The following is a 22,678-nucleotide window of genomic DNA, read 5'->3' on the forward strand; positions in this document are numbered from 1 at the left end:
GATAAACTTTTGTTATTGACCAAATACTTTTTTTCCACCATAATTTGCAAATACATTCATTAAAAAATCCTACAATGTGATTTTTCTGCTTTTCTTTTCCTTATTTTGGCTGTCATGGTTGAAGTGTACCTATGATGAAAATTACAGGCCTCTCTCATATTTTTAAGCGGGAGAACTTGCACAATTGGTGGCTGACTAAATACTTTTTTACCCCACTGTGTGTGTGTGTGTGTGTGTATGTATGTGTATTTGAGGACATTTTACTTACTTAAAATCAAAGCTGTAATGCATCCTGATGGCTTTGTTTGCTGGTTCAGTAGGGGCCCCCAGAGAGAACTGCAGGTCTTAAAACAGTTGGTCTTGCCGTCAGCAAACCTCTTCTGGTGGACAGACCGCTCACTCTGAACAAGCAGGTGATGCTGCTCTTGCTTCTTCAGCTTGGCTGACTTAACAGCTTCTGGCAGATCTGGAGACATGATAGTTGTTCCCCTGGCACTGCCAGCACAGGTCTGTCCTAGGCTTTGTGCTTGAGATGTGGGGCAGAAATCTTCTCCACAGCCCGAAGGAAGACAGCCCAACTACACGTACCTCTGGAAAATACAGAAAAAATGTCAGATCAATAAAAGTAGTGCCAATAATGTTGGAGATCAATTAAATAATCAAAACGTGTTTATGCTTTACGTACCAAGTGTTTGAGTCATTGATGTCTTGTAGAGACGCCACATTGCTGCTTCTGTCACATGGGATGGCAGCAGCTTTCCACGAAAGTATTTGTGTCCTGGGTGGCATCCTGGTAATACTATTGCATTGTTGATGAAATTCACCACTCACTGAAAGTCTTCATGCTTCAGGTGTAACCTGTGCTTGCTTGGGTCAGCTCTCATTTTGATGGGTGGCATTAGACCATTCTCCTTGTATGACAAGTGGAGGAGAGTGAAGCGTGTTCTACTGATGCTAAAAGACTAATTCCAGATAGAAATATTTTTGCACTATTATATAATAGATGCGAAATGGCATTCTGAGATAACATACAGTTATACTACACACAGTTCTTTCACGTAATGTTAGCTAACTAGCCAGACATTTAACGTCAGCTAATGTTAGCCAGCTAACATCAAGCTTTAACTTAGGGTATTTTGTTTAGACATGTAGCTAGCATGCTAGCCAGCTAAACAATGAAATATAATCCCAATTCATAGAGTACTAGTGAAACAAACTGATTGTCATAGCTAGCTAAAGTTAACCAAATTGGTTCAATGTTAGCTAGTTAGTTAGCAAACATTAGGCTATAATTAGCAATGCGAAATGGCATTCCGAGAAAACATCACTAATGTTACACACAGTTCATACACGTAACTTAGTGTTAGCTAGCAAGCCAGCAATATAACCTCAGCTAAGGTTAGCGAGCTAACAGCAAGCTTTAATGTGGCATATTTTGTTTAGACATTTAACGTTAGCTAGCTAAACAATTAACTATAATCCCAATCCATAGAGTACTAGCAAAACAAACGGATTGTAACAGTTAGCTAAAGTTAACCAAATAGGTTCAATGTTAGCTAGCAAGTCAGCCATCGAACTTTAGCAGGCTAATGAAAACAACTTTCGGACAAAATTAGAAACGTATAATATTTGACACTGTTGCTAGACTCTTACGTCTCTTCGTATACATGGATGACAGCTTCACGGCAGACTGCAGCTCCTTTCCATTTAGTTTGCACAGCTCAGAGAGAGTCAACATGGCACGATCGTTCTCCAGAAAGTAGTTAATCACAACTTTTCCCCACTGACCTTGGTCTACAGCCTGATAAATTCAGGGGAGCAATGTTATTGAGAGCAGTTGCAACATATTTGCAGTTCTCCATGGCTAACATTATATCTTTTGAACAAACTGCAGTAGAAAGGATTATCTATGCATTACGAGCAGCTTATTTTATAGACACAAAATGCTACACTGCAGCCCACTCATTATCTCAGCCAATCTTGGCTAGTAAGGAAGGTTCCTGTCTTTTTGTTTACTAAACCAACTAGGCTTGTTGGTAAACACATATGTGTTTTATGTTCAAACGCCTCTCTGGTGACTTGCGACATACGCCTAGTTAAATTAAACTGGTCACATATGTGGGTACTCCTTCACGACTGTTGGAAAAGCATTCCAGGTGAAGTTGGTTGAGAGAATGCCAAGACTGTGCAAAGCTGTCATCAAGGAAAAGGGTGGCTACTTTGAAGAATCTAAAATCTAATATGTATATTGATATGTTTAACACTTTTTTGGTTACTATATGATTCCATATGTTATTTCATGGTTTTGATGTCTTCTTCACTATTATTCTACAATAATAGAAAATAGTACCAATAAAGAAAAATCTTTGAACGAGTAGGTGTGTCCAAACTTTTGAACAGTACTGTACATTCACACAACATAGCAACCAAACAGTGAGCAATTGTTTATCATTGTACATCATTCATTTGAAACATGTCATTCACTGACATTCATTTGGAGAAATGGTGTAACACAAGCATCAAGGATGTATCTTCTTTTCTCTGAAAGTAAACATTCCCTGTCTTAGTTGTCAGTCATACAATAGGCCTTGATGGCCTACAGCATCAACACCATTCTCTTTGAATCCCTGAACGTTTTGCCATTTCTAATTTCAGTCTGCTGCGATTTATCCTATCAAGGTTGTCCTATGAATGTTTTGGAGATAATGAAGACTGGGGAAGACGTGACATTTTTTGAGAGATGGCACTATCGTGACGTGTACAGGTTTTCACACCAACACGCTTGTGTTAGGGTACATCTTTAAAAAGGTCAATCTTTAGCAATGGCTTCATGGACAACTTTGACTTAAATCCATAGATGGAGATGGTCTGCGTAGGTACTGTGACTGTATGCCAATACTCTATTGTGCATTAGCTTTAGAAATCACAGAGCTGAATCCACTATTTTCATGTCAGGGGACCAAGTGTGTTGATTGTGTGTTTGAAAGATAATCATTTGAAAGGGATTGTGTTCATTAGGAAAAAAAATTAACAAAACAGACTCAATCATATTTGTTTTTCATTGCAAAACATTTTAGCGTTTTCCATTGCATGCCCTTATGAACACAACTCTATCTCATACCCTCTGAATCTTTCCCCACTAGCCCCATCAATGCCGGAGTACGAGACAGACATTCCCCCTCTGAATGAGACGGACACCACCATCACAGTTCTGCTGAAGCCTGCGCAGTCCAGAGGAGCTCCCGTCAGGTACCATACTATGCCATCACTTCAGTTAGGTCCATTATGTTTGCAGTACGGTAAGTTAGTAACATGTCCAGGTGTCTCCATTTTGGAAGTGTTTACTTCAACCTAGTCTGTTTTTCTCTGCTTCAAATGTGGAAACTCGTGCATAAAGCCTAACAATTTTGGGGGGTTGTCATTATGGAGGTGTCAGATTGACAAAATAATGGTGTTTGGGAAGATTGTATATTTGTTTGTTTTTACTGCTTATCTGCACAGTAAGAAATTAATTGGTAATACACAACACATGATAGTGCAGTTAACACCTTACACAAGGTTGCACAAGGTTCAACCAAAGTGTGACCCCCTTTCTTATTCCAAACTTGAAATGGTTCACCGAAGTCCACAGAATCGCATGACAAACTATCACCCTCGTGCACTTAAGGAGATCACGAATATCATGGACACATTCGAACTAGTGGTTATATGGAGGCTTAAAAACCCTGAGCTAGTGAGATACAGTATACAATACATGGAGGGGGATTAATCAAGCTAGTCGTCTTGACTACTTTCCTGTGTCCTTCTCACTGGCTCCAAAAGTTTAAAAAGTGTTGATAGGAGACCGAATGGGATCAGACCACCATCTAATTGGCATCCACATAACTCTTACCCAATTTCCATGTGAGCAGGGATATTGTAAATGTAATCACAGCCTACTGGATGACAAGCTGTTTTTAACCAAGACAAAATAATTTCTAACTTTTAATAGACTTTTTCCTTCATAACATACACTACCATTGAAAAGTTTGGTGTCACATAGAAATGTCCTTGTTTTTGAAAGAAAAGCACATTTTTGGTCCATTAAAACAACATCAAATTGATTAGAAATACAGTGTAGACATTGTTAATGGTGTAAATGACTATTGTAGCTGGAAACAGTTGATTCTTTTCTAAATAGGCGTACAGAGGCCCATTATCAGCAACCATCACTCCTGTTGTTCGAGATCTTCAGTTTCTTGGCAATTTCTCGCTTGGAATAGCCTTCATTTCTCAGAACAAGAAATGAAGTAGTTTCTTCTGATGAGTTTCAGAAGAAAGTACTTTTATCTTGCCATTTTGAACCTGTAATTGAACCCACAAATGCTGATGCTCCAGATACTCAACTAGTCTAAAGAAGGCCAGTTTAGTTGCTTCTTTAATCAGAAACACAAGTTTCAGCTGTGCTAACATAATTGCAAAATGATTTTCTAAAGATCAATTAGCCTTTTAAAATTATCAACTTGGATTGGCTAACACAACGTGCCATTGGAACACAGGAGTGATGGTTGCTGATAATGGGCCTCTGTACTCCTATTTACATATTCCATAAAACAATCTTCCGTTTCCAGCTACAATAGTCATCTACAACATTAACAATGTCTACACTGTATTTCTGATCAATTTGATGTCATTTTAATGGACAAAAGTAGGGGCCCCAAACTTTTGAACTTTCTAAGTGACCCCAAACTTTTGAACGGTAGTGTACTCTAGGTACAGCAGATCCCCTTATTGTATGGGATACTTTCGAATGTGCCTTCAGAGGCCATGCAATTCAATACTCATCTTTAACTTGTTAGGGCTAGGGGTTAAACTTGCCTAGTTAAATAAAGTTGAAATAAAAATAAAATAAAAGCAGAAACATGTTACAAATGACGGAGTGTTTCTGATCACCAAATTATATTTTGAAAGTATATTTTCTCTTTTCAGACTCCTCCATCTCCACTGAATGATGTTAACTTTTTTTCCTAATATAGTGTAAAATTAATAACTGTACAGAAAGACTTGTGTGAAAGCCAAATTACAGAGAAGGAATTTCTTGATGCAATTAATTCCTTTCAGTCTGGAAAAATTCCAGGGCTTGATGGAATACCAGTTGAGTTACAGTATATCAAACATTTGTTTATATACTCAAAGATCCACTATTCACATGTTTTACCGACTATAAAAAATGGTAGACTATCAGATACACAGCAAGAAGGTCTGGTTTAAATATTACTAAAACAGGACCCAGGTGGTAAGTGTAAAGAACCAGTCCATTTATAAAACTGGAAGCCCTTTACACTTCTATGCATAGCGCATATAATTAGAAAGGTTTTATTGGATTTTATTCATCCTAATTAGACAGGTCTTTTTACATTAACAATACATTGGAGATAATACTGTATAAGGCAATTACTTGAAACAATGACAACTATTAAATGTTTATTTTAAAAACAGGCCTTGTCTTCATAGTAGATTTTGAAAAGTTGGGCAAGTTGCTGCAGGGGGTGCTGAGATGTTGGCCAGGGTAGGGGTTGCCAGGTGGAAAGCATGGCCAGCCTTAAAAAAAATGCTTATTGAAATGATCGATTATCATAGATTTATCGGTGGTGACAGTGTTTCCTATCATCACTACAGTGGGCAGCTAGGAGGAGGTGCTCTTATTCTCCATGGACTTTAGTGTCCCAAAACTTTTGGAAATTAGTGCTTACAGGAAGCAAATTTCTCTTTGAAAAAGCTAGCCTTTGCTTTCCTAACTGAGTGTATTGTTTCCTGACTTCCCTGAAAAGTTGCATGTTGTGGGTGCTATTCCATGCTAATGCAGAACTCCACAGGTGTATTTGTGCTGGTCAAGGGCAGTCAAGTCTGGGGTGAACCAGACTTGACTGCCCTTGACTGCCCTTGTGACTGCCCTTGTTCTTAGTTCTACATTTTTTTAATGGGGCATGCTTATTTAAGATGGTGAGGAAAGCACTTTTGAAGAGCAACCAGGCATCCTCAACTGACGGGATGAGATCAATATCCTTCCAGGATACCCGGGCCAGGTCGATTAGAAAGGCCTGCTCACTGAATTGTTTTAGGGAGCGTTTGACAGTGATGAGGGTTGGTCATTTGACCGCGGACCCATTACACACGCAGGCAATGAGGCAGTGATCGCTGAGATCCTGGTTGAAGACAGCAGAGGTGTATTTAGAGGGAAAGTTGGTCAGGATGATATCAAAGAGAGTGCCCATGTTTACGGATTTAGGTTTGTACCTGGTAGGTTCCTTGATCATTTGTGTGAGATTGAGGGCATCAAGTTTAGATTGTAGGACGGCCGGGGTGTTTAGCATGTCCCAGTTTAGGTCACCTAACAATACAAACTCTGAAGATAGATGGGGGGCGATCAATTCACGTGGTGTCCAGGGCACAGCTTGGGGCTGAAGGGGTCTTATAACAAGGGGCAACGGTGAGAGACTTGTTTCTGGAAAGGTCGATTTTTGAAAGTAGAAACTCGAATTGTTTGGGCACAGACCTGGATAGTATGACAGATCTCTGCAGTAGATTGCGATGCCGCCCCCTTTGACAGTTCTATCTTTTTGGAAAATGTTATAGTTAGGAAATTTCTGGATTTTTGTTGGCCTTGCTAAACCAGGATACAGACACAGCTAGGACATCCGGGTTGGCGGAGTGTGCTAAAGCAGTGAATAAAACAAACTTAGGGAGGAGGCTTCTAATGTTAACATGTATGAAACCAATGCTTTGATGGTTACTGAAGTCAACAACTGAAAGCTACCGGGGAATGGGAGTGATGCTGGGGGCTGCAGGGCCTGGGTTAACCTCTACATCACCAGAGGAACAGAGGAGGAGTAGGATAAGGGTACTGCTAAAGGCTAAAAGAACTGGTCGTCTAGTGCATTTGGAACAGAGAGTTAAAGGAGCAGATTTCTGGGCGCAGAAGAGTAGATTCAAGGCATAATGTACAGACAAGGGTATGGTAGGATGTGAGTACAGTGGAGGTAAGCCTAGGCATTGAGTGACGATGAGAGAGGTTTTTGTTTCTAGAGGCACCATTTCAGCCAGGTGAGGTCACCGCATGTGTGGGGGGTGGAACAAAAGGGCTAGCTAAGGCATATTGAGCAGGGCTGGAGGCTCTACAGTGAAATAAGACAAAAATCACTAACCAAAACAGCAATAGACAAGGCATATTGACATTAGGGAGACTCCTGTGTAGCCGAGTGATCATAGGGTCATGAGTGAGTAGCTAGGCGAGCTGGAGGCATGGCAATTCAGACAGCTAGCAGGCCAGGACTAGCAGATGGGCCTCAGGGGGACGTCGCAACGGGAGAGCTTGTTAAAACCCCCTCGGACGGTTACGTCGGCAGACCAATCGTGATGAATCGGCAGCAAAGGGCCCAGGCCAATTGGCAAAAGAGTTATTGAAGCCCAGGAATTGTCTGATGGAACTCTTCTGCTAGCCGGGAGAATGGCCTAACTCGAGGCTAGCTCCAGGCTAACTGGTGCTTGCTTCGGGACAGAGACGTTAGTCAGGAGTAGCCACTAGGATAGCAGCTAGCTAGCTACGATGATCCGGAGTAAAGGTTCAGAGTTTGCGGTAGGAATCCGGAGATGCGGTAGAGAAAAGCAGTCCGATATGCTCTGGGTTGATATCACGCTGTGCAGACTGGTAGGAATTGACCGGGCTAAGACTGGCAGATGTCTGAGTTAACGGTGATGAGAGAGGCCTGTAATTGTCATCATAGGTACACTTCAACTATGACAGCCAACTATGACAGCCAAAATAGAAGGAAAAATCCAGAAAATCACATTGTAGGATTTTTTATGAATTTATTTGTAAATTATGGTGGAAAAAAAGTATTTGGTCAATAACAAAAGTTTATCTCCATACTTTGTTATATACCCTTTGTTGGCAATGACAGAGGTCATAGTTGAAGTGTACCTATGATGAAAATTACAGGCCTCTCATCTTTTTAAGTGGGAGAACTTGCACAATTGGTGGCTGACTAAATACTTTGCCCCACTAATATATAAGAAGAAAAACGATATATACATGGGACGGGACAAGATGAAAACAAAACAGACATCCGACTGCTACGCCATCTTGGATTATCATGTTTGCTCTATCCAAAGTTACAACCAACTGATTGCAACATTACCGCGTAAATTGAGGAGGTCAGTGAAAGGGGGATAAGGTTGGGAAGTTGTTTGTCTGCCCTATTTTACAAAACACATTAGGCAGATTTTCTTTGCATAAGTAGAAAAATATACCAGTTTCGTTAGAGGATCAAAATGTTGACAGCTGCGCCAAACAGGTTGAAAAATACCTGGGAAGAGATTTTCGAAGTTCCAATTTCATGGCACATAGTTTATGAACTGACACTCAAAACAAAACTTGATTGAACACTGAGTTTTTTTATTTAAATGATACACAATTCTCGCCACAAACATAATATTATATATATGAGGCATACAACAATTTCAGCACTGCAGAAACAGAGTCATTAGATAATTTATTCTGGTATTGCAACACAACATTCACCTAAACTGACCCTTCAAAGCCTTAGTCAATCAATTAATATAATAATACTCTTAGCAAACATATTCATATTTAATTTACAATCTATGAATACTATGAAATTAGAAATGTTCAGAATTAATTTAAGACATCACATCACAGTTGAAAAATACTGTATATGGCACATGGAATTCAAGGAAGGGTGGTCTACGGAGATAGGTAGGATGGGCTGAGAGTAGCTGACGGTTGGCATTAAAAGTTCATGATCTGCAAGAGTTAGGACTGAAAACGCTATTTAATATGTCAAGCGTATATATTTGAGTACTTTTTAATGTGTAATGTGTATCTCAAACTATATTTCTCTCATGTAATACTGTGTATAAAAGTGCCATGTTTGAATAACGAATATGTAACAAAATAGCTGTAAAAAAACAAATGTAAAATAAAGTATGTTTTCACCTCCGGAGAGGGTGAATGGGCCATTAAAAATGTAATATACATACAAAGAAAAATCAAGACAAAGTCCATCCACTTCGCATGTATCCCAACCTTGAAATGGTTCACCAAAGTCCACAGAATCTATTAAATTTACAATAGAATTATTGTTGGTGTGGTGGGTGTTTTGAGGTATTAGTAGCAGTCACTCAAATAAGTGCAAATGTTATGCAAAAGGAATTAAGGGGATCATGTTACATTTGTATTGGAGTTGGCGGAGCAACACAGTTATATTCAACATTTCCTTTAGTGCAAGTTTTGAAAACACAATCTTTTACATTTTTTATTTAACCTTTATTTAACTAGGAAAGTCATAGGGGGCAGCATTTTCACTTTTGGATGAAAAGCGTGCCCAGAATGAACTGCCTCCTACTCAGCCCCAGATGCTAATATATTATTATTAGTATTGGATAGAAAACACTCTGTAGTTTCTAAAACTGTTTGAATGATGTCTGTGAGGATAATATAACTCATATGGCAGGAAAAACCCTGAAGAAATCTAAACAGGAAGTGGGAAATCTGAGATTTGTAGTTTTTGAACTCAGCCCCTATCTAATACACAGTGGGATATAGGTCATTTTGCACTTCCTAAGGCTTCAACTAGATGTCATCCGTCTTTAGAATGTTGTTTCAGGCTTCCTACTGTGAAGGGGGCCGAATGAGAGGGGATTGAGTCAGAGGTCTGGCAGCAGCCTCGATCTCAGTCACGCGCATGAGAGGTCGCTCTCGTTCCATTGCTTTCCTACAGACAATGGAATTCTCCGGTTGGAACATTATTGAACATTATTGATTTTTTTTAAACATCCTAAAGATTGATTCTATACTTAGTTTGACATGTTTCTACGACCAGTAATATAACTTTTTTGATATTTCGTCCGACCTTTCCGGTGGAAGTTGCACACGCGTTTTTCGATTTGTTTACCAAACGCCCTAACAAAAGGAGGTGGTATATTGACATAAATGATGAACTTTATCGAACAAATCAAATATTTATTGTGATACTGGGATTCCTGGGAGTGCATTCTGATGAAGATCATCAAAGGTAAGTGAATATTTATAATGCTATTTCTGACTAATGTTGACTGCGCAACATGGCGGATATTTATTTTGGCTGGTTTGGGTTCTGAGCTCCGTACACAGATTATTGCATGGTATGCTTTTTCCAGTCCTAGAGAGGTTAAGAACAAATGCTTATTTACAATGACGGCCTACCCTGGCCAACCTTGACAGCGCTGGGCCAATTGTGCACCGCCCTATGGGACTCCCAATCACGGGCAGTTGTGATACCAGTTGTGATAGCCTGAAATCAAACCAGGGTCTGTAGTGACGCCTCGAGCACTGAGATGCTGTGCCTTAGACCTCTGCGCCACTTGGGAGCACCTTGACGAAACAGACATGACATACTAGCCTATGCCAATTAAAGACTACTGGCCATTGGCTTGGAACAACAGCTTAACCACTTTAGGAACATCAACTGCATTGACATTCATGAAAATGTGTTTAGTGTGTGCATATTGAATTAGGACATTTTACGCTCTACCTAACATCCCAGAAGGAAGTTGTGTCCCAGTGTTAACTGTCAGAATACCTCAAATTTGGTTAGAAAGAAAAGGCTAATTTACTTGCTATTGGGCTAACACTATTTTCAGGCATTATGGAATTTAAATATCTGAAGGGACAAATGCAATATGGGTATACAGTATTCTTTCATTTTCATAGTACCTCTAAAAATACATTTTTGGGGAGATGTACAGTGCTTTCTTTCCTCCAGAGGTGTTGTTGGCATTCAGGCCAAAGAGTTCAATCTTGGTTTCATCTGACCAGAGAATCTTGTTTCTCATGGTCTGAGAGTCCTTTGATGGCTTCCATCTGGCCACTCTATCATAAAGGCCTGGTTTATGATAGGTTCTCCCATCTCCACAGAGGAACTCTGGAGCTCTGTCAGAGTGACCATCGGGTTCTTGGTCACCTCCCTGACCAAGGCCCTTCTCCCCCCATTTGCACAGTTTGGCCGGGCGATCAGCCCTAGGAAGAGTCTTGGTAGTTCCAATTTTCTTCCTTTTAAGAATGATGGAGGTCACTGTGTTCTTGTGGACCGTCAATGCTGCAGACATTTTTTGATACTCTTCCCCAGATCGGTACAATCCTGTCTCGTAGCTCTACGGACAATTCCTTCGACCTCACAGTTAGGTATTTTCTCTGATATGGACTGTCAACTGTGGAACCTTATATAGACAGGTGTGTGCCTATCCAAATCATTGAATTTATCACAGGTGAACTCCAAATAAATTGTAGAAACATCTCAAGGATGACCAATGGAAACCGGATGCTCAATTTTGAGTCTCATAGCAAAGGATCTGAATACTTATGTAAATAATGTATTTCTGTCATTATGTATTATACTGTGTCGATTGATGAGGAAAATGTTTTATTTAATCCATTTTAGAATAAAGGCTGTAAACGTAACAAAATGTGGAAAAAGCGAAGTTGTCGATATACTTTCCGAATGCACTGTATATCATAGAGGTTAAATATAATACATGTTATTGATATGCTCTATTTAATTATTTGATGTATCAACTACTACGTCATTTTATAAACACTTCAAATATGCCCGTAAGTGCTACCAGATGTGCATGGGCTTCATTACCTCATGTTGAAAACAGGTCATTACATGATAAATACGGTAGCCTAAATTTCACATACAGATAATGCTTTAAATTGTCTCTAGAACATAAAAGCTCTGGACTCTACAGCTGTAGCCCTTTCCACTCACAGACCTTGCCATCTCGAATACGGGTTGAAAACTTTGAGCACTTGAATGCTCTCATGACTCCGTTCTATGCACACCAGCATTACAATCAGTTTGAATAAAGTGCCTTTAGAAAGCCTAACACTATAAGATCATATTTTATAATTTAGCTAGCCATGTTGTTAATAGAATAAGCTTTCAAATTATTCCCACCTACCCCAATTGCGATTTATAATGGAACATTTTTGGATTTCGTGAACAACAAAAGGCCTGTGTTCCAAACAAAAACTACAAGTGTCCTTGCTTCAGTTGGTTAGTGGCAAAGCTAGGAGAGCTAAAAAAAAACTTATTGTTGAAGGCTCTTTCCTTGAGTCGTAAAAGTGCATTGGAATTACTTAGGAACTGTGCACACTTTGGAGAGGTGGGTGGCCAATGGGAGACACCAGTTCGACTTCTCACTCAAACCCTTATAATACTTTTTTCTGCACCCAATCCAAAAAGTCAATGAATATTCTTATTATGTTACTGAATATATCCAGATTATTTTCTGATTTTGTTATTGACAATTTTTTTCTGATTTTGTTACTGATAATGTAAAATATACATAAAATCAACAGTTTAATGTTTGGATTCAGTCTTGTTTCAGGTGAACTGTTGTGTCCTCGTCTTTGGCCTGATAATTTCCTGAGAATCTCCAGTGTTCTCTTTCAATTGCTGCTATGGTCATGCATTCGCTTTTTATAGTTCTTCTGTTAGAAACATTTAAATTTGGCCTCATCCATATAGGCCAATTTCCACGAGTGTACGGGGTTCATGAAAATGTTTAATGTTTACAAAAAAGGTCACGACATCAGACATCATGTTGTTATGTCCATCCTGCACACACAGACGCAAACAAGCCATTTTTCCAACGCACTTGTTTGGTGTCTGAAAGCCATTAGCTTGAATTAGATATTTGCTGTCAGAGAAGACAAAAGTGCACTCTCCTTTGGTCATCAGCAATTATCCCATATGAAAGATTCCAAATTAGAGGCTGGGATAATTTGCCCTAGTCTTTACAGAAACATACATTTCCCTAATTGCACATAATTGTGAAGTGTGTTCTTGGCATAGCTGGACGTAATTGCGGACAACCACTATAGCTTCCAACGGCTCAAAAGAACTCCTTATCCAATCATGAACCCCGGCGCAGCAACGCACCCTCTCATCCAGGCTGTATCACATCCGGACGTGATTTGGAGTCCCATAGGGTGGCGCACAATTGGCTCAGCGTCTTCCAGGTTTGGCCGGGGCAGGCAGTCATTGTAAATAAGAATTTGTTCTTAACTGACTTGCCTAGTTAAATAAAGGTTAAATAAAAAATAAAATTACCTTCCTCTGTATTGTCTATCACAGTGCCATCCTTTTTGTCACCAAAGCCCATATACTACCCACCATTGCGACCTGTATGCTCTTGTTGGCTGTTCCTCGCTTCATATTCATCGCCAAACCCACTGGCTCAAGGTCATCTATAAGTCTATGCTAGGGAAAGCCCTGCCTTATCTCAGCTCACTGTTCACCATAGCAGCACCCGCCCGTAGCACACGCTCCAGCAGGTACAGTTGAAGTCGGAAGTTTACATACACTTAGGTTGGAGTCATTAAAACTCGTTTTTCAACCACTCCACAAATTTCTTGCAAACAAACTATGGTTTTGACTAGTCGGGTAGGACATCTAATTTGTTCAACAATTGTTTACAGACAGATTATGTCAATTATAATTCACTGTATCACAATTCATAATTCCAGTGGATCAGAAGTTTAAATACACTAAGTTGACTGTGCCTTTTACCTGTAGTGACACCCCATCCCGTGAACGGGACCGTTGTCATCATCTGACACTAATTAGCATAACGCAACGGATATAAATCTTCCTAGAAAATATTCCTATTCATGAAAATCACAAGTGAAATATATTGGAACACAGTTTAGCCTTTTGTTAATCATCACCCTGTCATCTCAGATTTTCAAAATATGCTTTACAGCCAACGGCTAGACAAGCATTAGTGTAAGTTTATCATAGCCTAGCATAGCATTATGCCTTGCTAGCAGCAGGCAACCTTGTCACGGAAATCAGAAAAGCAATCAAATTAAATCATTTAACTTTGATGAACTTCGGATGTTTTCACTCACGAGACTCCCAGGTAGACAGCCAATTTTGAGGCGAAATAGCTCCGTTTGTTCTTCACGTTTGGCTGAGAAATCGCCCGGAAATTGCAGTCACCACAACGCCGAAAAATATTTCAAATTAGTTCCATAATATCGACGGAAACATGGCAAACGTTGTTTAGAATCCATTCTCAAGGTGTTTTTCTAATATCTATTCGATAATATATCTGCCGGGACAATTCATTTTTCACTAGGACCGATTGGAATAATGGCTATCTCTGTATTTTATGAGAGAATCTCTCTCGGAGCCACCATGTGACCACTTACGTAATGTGGCCGCCTATGGCTATTCTTCAACAGAAATGCGTAAAACTACGCCACAATGCTGTAGACACCTTGGGGAATATGTAGAAAGCATAAGCTCGTTGATGGTACATTCGCAGCTGAATAGGGAGTCATTGGAACGCAGCGCTTTCAAAACCTGGTGCACTTCCGGATTGGATTTTTCTCAGGCTTTCGCCTGCAACATCATCTTTACAGTTTTGGAAACGTTAGTGTTTTCTATCCAAAGCTGTCAATTATATGCATATTCTAGCATCCTTTTCCTGACAAAACTTCTTATGGAGGAGTGTTCCTGTGGTGGAACCAAATCAGCGGAAATTTTAGAGCGCCACCTATAGTTTTTGATAAAACTCAAACTTTCATTAAAACACACATGCAAGGTACTGAATTAAAGCTACACTCGTTGTGAATCCAGCCACCAAGTCAGATTTGTAAAATGCTTTTCGGCGAAAGCATGAGAAGCTATTATCTGATAGCATGCACCCCCCTAAATACCGCAACGTCACCTAAACAACCAATTTTGCGGTAGCCGGCGCTACCCAAAATGCAGAAATAAAATATAAAACATTCATTACCTTTGACGAGCTTCTTTGTTGGCACTCCTATATGTCCCATAAACATCACAATTTTTTTCCAAAAATGAAAATACTGCCCCCTAACACCAAGAGGTTAACCTGTCGGAACCCCGTTCCACTAGCGGAACCCCTCGCCAACAGCCAATGAAATTGCAGGGTGCCAAAAACAAATCAACAGAAATCTCATATATCAAAATTCTCAAACATACAAGTATTAGGCACCATTTTAAAGATAACATTCTCATTAATCCAGCCACAGTGTCTGATTTCAAAAATGCTTTACAGCGAAAGCTCCACAACTGATTATGTTAAGTCACCACCAACTCACAGAAAAACCCAGCCATTTTTCCAGTTAACGAGAGGAGTCACAAAAAGCACAAATAGAGATAAAATTAATCACTAACCTTTGATGATCGTCATCAGACGACACTCATAGGACTTTGTGTTACACAATACATGTATATTTTGTTCGGTTAAGTTCATATTTATATCATAAAATCTTAATTTACATTGGCGTGTTATGTTCAGTAGTTCCAAAACATGGAGTGATATTACAGAGAGCCACAAGAATTCACAGAAATACTCATTATAAATGTTGATGAAAATACCATTTTTAGACATGGAAATATAGATACACTTCTCCTTAATGTAACCGCTGTGTCACATTTCAAAAGAACTTTACGGAAAAAGCATCTGAGAATGGCGCTCAGAGCCCAAACCAGCCAGAGAAATATCCGCCATAAAACATTATTCATAAATAGCATTATAAATATTCACTTACCTTTGATGATCTTCATCAGAATGCACTCCCAGGAATCGCAGTTCCACAATAAATGCTTGTTTTGTTCGATAATGTCCATAATTTATGTCCATTTATGTCCAATAGCTTCATTTGTTAGGGCGTTTGGTAAACAAATCCAAATGAGCGATCTGGTCCATTCGGACGAAACGTTCAAAAAGTTATATTACAGGTCGAAGAAACTTGTCAAACTAAGTATAGAATCAATCTTTAGGATGTTTTTATCATAAAAGTTCAATAATATTCCAACCAGAGAATTCCATTGTCTGTTGAAAAGCAATGGAACGACAGCTACCTCTCAAGTGAACGCGCATGACTGAGAACGAGGCTGTAGGCAGACCACTGACTCAAAGAGCTCCCATCCGGTCCCACATCACATGAGAAGCCCGAAACAACGTTCTAAAGACGGTTGACATCTAGCGGAAGCCGTAGGAAGTGCAACATAACCAATATCCCACTGTGTATTCAATAGGGGTGAGTTCAAAAACTACAAACCTCAGATTTCCCACTTCCTGTTTGGATTTTTTCTTAGGTTTTGCCAGCCATATGAGTTCTGTTATACTCTCAGACATCATTCAAACAGTTTTAGAGTGTTTTCTATCCAATAATACTAATAATATGCATATATTAGCATCTGGGACAGAGTAGGAGGCAGTTCATTCTGGGCACTCTATTCATCCAAAAGTGAATATGCTGCCCCCTATCCCAAAGAAGTGAAACAGCTTGGAAATGTCCAGAAAATTATGTCATGGCTTTAGAAGCTTCTGATAGGCTAATTGACACAGTCAGTTGGAGGTGTACCTGTGGATGTATTTCAAGGCCCACCATCAAACTCAGTGCCTCTTTGCTTGACATCATGTGAAAACTAAAAGAAATCAGACAAGGCCTCAGAAAAATAATTGTAGACCTCCACAAGTCTGGTTCATCCTTGGGAGCAATTTCTAAACGCCTGAAGGTACCACGTTCATCTATACAAACAATAGTACGCAAATGTAAACACCATGGGACCACGCAGCCGTCATACCGCTCAATAAGGAGACACGTTCTGTGTCCTAGAGATGAATGTACTTTGGTGCGAAAGATGCAAATAAATCCCAGAACAACAGCAAAGGACCTTGTGAAGATGGTGGAGGAAACAGGTACAAAAATATCTATACCCACAGTAGAACGAGTCCTATATCGACATAACCTGAAAGGCCGCTCAGCAAGGAAGAAGCCACTGCTACAAAACTGCCATAAAAAGCCAGAGAACGGTTTGCAAATGCACATGGGGACAAAGATTGTACTTTTTGGAGAAATGTCATCTGGTCTGATGAAACTAAAATAGAACTGTTTGGCCATAATGACCATTGTTATGTTTGGAGGAAAAAGGAGGAGGCTTGCAAGCTGAAGAACACCATCCCATCCCTGAAGCACGGGGGTGGCAGCATCATGTCGTGGGGGTGCTTTGCTGCAGGAGGGACTGGTGCACTTCACAAAATAGATCGCATCATGATGGAGGAAAAGTATATGGATATATTGAAACAACATCTCAAGACATCAGTCAGGATGGTTAAAGCTTGGTCGCAAATGGGTCTTCCAAATAGACAATGACCGGATGCATACTTCCAAAGTTGTGGCAAAATGGCTGAAGGACAACAAAGTCAAGGTATTGGAGTGGCCATCACAAAGCCCTGACCTCAATCCTATAGAGATTTTGTGGGCAGAACTGAAAAAGCATGTGCGAGCAAGGAGGCCAACAAAGCTGACCTAGTTACACCAGCTTTGTCAGGAAGAATGGGCCAACGTTCACACATCTTATTGTGGGAAGCTTGTGGAAGGCTACCTGAAACGTTTGACCCAAGTGAAACAAAGGCAATGCTACCAACTACTAATTGAGTTTATGTAATCTTTTGACCCACTGGGAATGTGATGAAAGAAATAAAACCTGAAATAAATCATTCTCTCTATTATTATTCTGACATTTCACGTTCATAAAATAAAGTGGTGATCCTAACTGACCTAAGACAGGGCGTTTTACTAGGATTGAATGTCAGGAATTGTGAGGTATGTATGTAAACTTCCGGCTGCAACTGTATATTTCACTGGTCATCCCCAAGCCAAACCCTCCTTTGGCCGCCTTACCTTCCAGTTCTCTGCTGCCAATGACTAGAACAAATTGCAAAAATCACTGAAGCTGTAGTCTTATATCTCCCTCGCTAACTTTAAGCATCAGCTGTCAGAGCAGGTCATTGCACCTGTACACAGCCCATCTGTAAATAGCCCACCCAACTATCTCATCCCCATTTTGTTATTTATTTTTTTGCTCCTTTGCACCCCAGTATCTCTACTTGCACATTCATCTTCTGCACATCTATCACTCCAGTATTTAATTGCTAAGTTGTAATTATTTCACCACTTTGGCCTATTTATTGTCATACCTCCATTTGCACACACAGTATATATATTTTTCTGTTGTGTTATTGACTGTACATTTGTTTATCCCATGTGTAACTCTGTTGTTTGTGTCACACTGCTTTGCTTTATCTTGGCCAGGCCGCAGTTGTAAATCAGAACATGTTCTCAACTTGCCTTTGTTTCTGTTCTAAATTAAAATAGTACATAGTTTTCCACAGAGTCTTTTTTTAAATGATGATGTCTTTTTTTAAATGTCTGATTCTTCAGTAGGTGATGTAGTTCACGCTGGAGATATTAGCGTACGATTCATAAAGCAAAACTATTGCTGGAAAATGGTAATGTGGTCAATTTGGAGTGGTATGAATTGTTCATTGGCTGGTTAAGACAGAGCAGCAGTAACACTCCTGCCTCTGCTCAGAAATACTTTGTATGAAACTTTGAACTGACCTGACACAAACTACAAACCCATACTGTATATACAACAGTATGGCTATAGTCACACATTAGGTGGTTCCTTATTAAATGTAATCATTTTTATGAATACATTTTTAAATGAACATTGAAGCCATTTCTGGAAACCCAGTGTTGAGTTGATGCCGTTATGTATCAAGCATCGCAGAGTTGGAGTGATGATACAGGATCAGGTGTCCATGTAATCTTATTCATTGTGATCGGCACTACTACTCTGAGACGCTTGATAAATAGAGCCCCTGGTGAGCCCTCTGATGAGCACCTTTGCCCTCTGCTCTCTCTCCAGTGTCTATCAGCTGGTTGTGAAAGAGGAACGAAAGCAGAAGGTGCGGCGGGCGGCCGACGTGCTGGAGTGCTTCTCTGTCCCGGTCAGCTTCAAGAATGCCTCCATCTTGGACTTGCCCCACTACTTTGCAGCGGAGCTCCCGCCTACATACCTGACTGTGGTGCAGCCTTTCAGCGTAGGTGACAACAAGACCTACAATGGCTACTGGAACCCCCCTCTCTCACCAGCCAAAAGCTACAGCATTTACTTCCAAGCCCTGAGCAAAGCCAATGGGGTGAGTAGTCATACAATCTTTTCAAGGTCCATCACTGTTCAATGTCCCTCACTGTTGTATGTCTAAATGCAGATTAGGGTTGTCACGATACTTATAATCATGATACTCAGAACTTTCATGACAAGTAAATAAAACATGAAACAGCTTAATTTCTTGAGGAAAACGAGTCTTGTCATTTGGGGTCCTTTTCCCATTTATAACACACCATATTTGACATAAAACAGGTTTTTATACGACAGAGTTTAGTCTGCGCCGTGACTTTCTTTTTGACATGAGAAATTTTGTATTGTAGTATTGTGATAATGGTATCATGACACCCCGAATACAAATGTTCAACCTTTTAGTATTACTCACCTTTTGTGCTGAATCTTGAAAGACCGCATTTTTTCATGCTATCTTGAATCATATCAATTTCAGTCTTTAAAGGTGTAATTTACTACGGGGTGCATGCACACTCTAGTTCTGTTTTTAAATACTACTAAGATGATATACACTGAATGTACCTAATATTGAGTTGCCCTCAGAACAGCCTCAATTCGTTGGGGCATGGACTCTACAAGGTGTCGAAAGCATTCCACAGGGATGTTGGCCCATGTTGACTCCAATGCTTCCCACAGTTGTGTCAAGATGGCTGGATGTCCTTGGGGTGGTGGACCATTCTTGATGCACACAGGAAACTGTTGAAAACCCAGCAGTGGTGCAGTTCTTGACACCTACTACCATACCCCGTTCAATGGCACTTAAAGTGCACTCATAAAGGGGCTGACAAAGAATAATGTTCATTATTACACTCAAACGTCTTTCACTAACTCGGTTTCCATCCAATTGGCGACAGATTTTCATGTGAATATTCTAAAATCTGCCTCAAGAAAACATAAGTGACATCAATAAGGGATCATAGCTGTCACCTGGTCAGTCTATGTCATGGAAAGAGCATGTGTTCATAATGTTTTGTACACTCAGTATATGATCTAGTACCACTGGAGGTTTGTTGCACCTTAATTGGGGAGTATGGGCTCGTTCTATTGACTGGAGCAGAATAAGTGAAATGGCAACAAATACATCAAACACATGGTTTTCAGGTGGGTGAAGCCATTCCATTTGGTCCTTTCCGTCCATTATTACGAGCCGTCCTCCCCACAGCAGGCTCCTGTGTCTAGAACAGACCTAACATAATACATACCTGTCAGTCTAGTGAATGTACAGTAAAATGGCAAAAGGGATGTCAAAATCCTGACTGTTCTTCTTTGTAGACAGCATGCAAATATGTATGGCTCTCCAGCTCTTTTTAATCGAAAAACCAAATTTGACTATAAAATTGATTTCAAAATAGGTTAAGACCAGAGGACTGTTAAATCATTTTCCACCTCTGCGACTTTGTTTGGCGGGGGCATCAGCTGGCGTTACAAGCAGCACCTTCCCAACGCTCAAGTTTTCCCAGAATGCAGTTTAGCTTGCCTGAGCGTTGGTCACATCGGCTTCATGATTTGATTGGATATCAGTCAATTCAATTTCAGACTCAGTGAGAAAACACTCAAAACAACATTAGACCATGACCCAGATAAATAAATAAAAAGTAATGCATAAAATATGGATTTTGCTTGGTAGTTTAGACCTGCCATCAAAGATAAGGCATTTATTCCACCTCTCTTGTTCAGTAATTTGTTACTCTGTCGAAACCTCTAGAGGGACGAGTATGTGACTATTTTCCATTATACTTTGCCCCATTAAATTCAGGTTAGAGAACAGATTTTTTTAGCTTTACATCAAGCTTAACTGTCACTCTGTGGCTTCAAGGTACGGCAGCCCATCATTATTTCATTGATGTTTTTTTCCATTTAGCCAGTGTTACAAATGCAAATGCTCAGTGTAAACATGTTGATTACTGTTGCTCACTTATACTCTCCATCTTTTAAGAGACTGCGTAATGTACATACTGACAGTACTGTGCATTTTCCCTTACCCTCTACTACAGCTTGGAATACCAATGAGATTGAGTTGTGCATGATGGCAGCCCCTAGTTTGCTCATCAAGTCTTCTTTCATGGGTGGCATCCTGTAGATGCCATTCTTTCATCCTTCCACTGTGCCAGTTAGAAAGAGTACACATCAAATGAGCCAGAGCGGGCTTTTCCAAAGCTATGTGATGCCACCCAAGCTCCCCAACAAAAATGGCATTGCCTTAGGGAGGAGAGTCTAAGTCTGGACAGGGAAAGAGGGAAGGAGGGAGAAAGTGAGAAACGTAGTAGGAGAGAGAGAAAGAGAGTGGGAGAGACAGTGGAAGAGAGAGAGAGAGATGGGTAGAGGGACGCTCTGTCCCCCAGTACAGACGAGCTGCCAGCTGATACCTCAGCCCATGCTGGTGCCAACTGCAGGCTCCATCTCTCCTGGCACTGCCAATTGCACTCGAAACAACCCTCCTCCCCCAGGCTCCTTTCTTGAGACCAGCCGCAGTGACCAGACTTTAACTCTGCATTGTTGGAAAAGGACCCAGAAGTAAGCGTTTCACTGTTTGTCTAGGCCGGTTGTTGAATGTGACAAATAACATTTGATTTGATGCCCTACACAGCAGTGGCGAGGAGGGCGGCCATATTGACTGACTGGTCATATTTGTGGCAGTTGTTTCCCCCCAGAATGTGATGTTGAGGCTTGACAACTAGGAGACAACACACCTACTGCATTTCCTGTGGTACCAACCACCAGGGAGCAAATTAAAACATTTTTTGTCCTTTTGCCCAACATCTAGAAGTGTTGGCTTTGACAATGCTGAGGTACAGTTAACAGCAAGCCTGGTTTGAAAAAGAAAAAAAACAGATAAAGCAACATCTCAATAATCTCTCTCCTATTACAAGTTTTGTTTTTTCCATGTGTGTTTTGAGGTTGGACTTAACACGTATAGCTCGTTAGCACTTACAGACCGATGGGTGTCACCTCGTTTAGTCACCTATGCTGGTTACCATCTCGTTAGTGGGAAGATGTTTCACCATTGCTGGTCCAGGTGCTATTTAAGAGTGGCTGGGTCAGTGCTCCAGTGTCTTGATAGATGTAGAGGGTTAACACCTTTAGCTCGTGCTTCCTATTTAGATTTTTAGACAAACTATCCTGTATCAGATTTTGTTTTGTGCCACCATTTTGGTTTGTTTCCTGTCATTAAATTTGGTGTGGGTTTTTCTTTTGTTTACCTTTTGGGCAAATTTAGTGGGTGCTCATGGTGGGTATCTTTTAGATTCCAATTGTTGTCGCTAGTCAACTTATTTATTTTATTTTATTCTGTCTCTTGTTTTTGTTCAGATGTTTAGGGACAAGGTGTAATTATCAGGTAATTTCAATACATCAATCAGTATACCAAATGTAGCTTCACTGCAGGCTAAATTAGGACATGTCGGACCACAATTTAGACAGACTGGTGATGTGAGCTCTCTAGGACACCATGGATGTCTGTGTCTCCTACAGCGGTTCAACCAGCTGCACCACAGGGACTTGGTATTCAGCTCAGGCTAGCGCTCTTAGCCACAAGATTTCTTTCAACTAGAGACCTGCATCTGCAACTCAGCCAAGCAGCATGTAAACAACCGCCTGTAAAAAACGTTCCAGGAAAAGACTAT

General features: G+C 40.3%; 1 protein-coding gene across 15 annotated transcripts in view; it reads left to right on the top strand.

The window, feature by feature from the left end:
- The window catches only part of ptprt (protein tyrosine phosphatase receptor type T), a 415,083-nt gene that overhangs the window by 284,178 nt on the left and 108,227 nt on the right, over positions 1–22,678 (top strand). For all 15 annotated transcript variants that reach the window (XM_046310949.1, XM_046310947.1, XM_046310956.1 and 12 more), the window contains exons 11-12: positions 3,144–3,249; positions 18,801–19,074. In XM_046310949.1, coding sequence (XP_046166905.1) covers positions 3,144–3,249; positions 18,801–19,074 — 380 coding nt within the window. The remainder of the gene's footprint in view (positions 1–3,143; positions 3,250–18,800; positions 19,075–22,678) is intronic.

This window comes from Oncorhynchus gorbuscha, linkage group LG18, assembly GCF_021184085.1.
Source record: "Oncorhynchus gorbuscha isolate QuinsamMale2020 ecotype Even-year linkage group LG18, OgorEven_v1.0, whole genome shotgun sequence".
In the NCBI taxonomy this organism is placed as follows: Eukaryota; Metazoa; Chordata; class Actinopteri; order Salmoniformes; family Salmonidae; genus Oncorhynchus; species Oncorhynchus gorbuscha.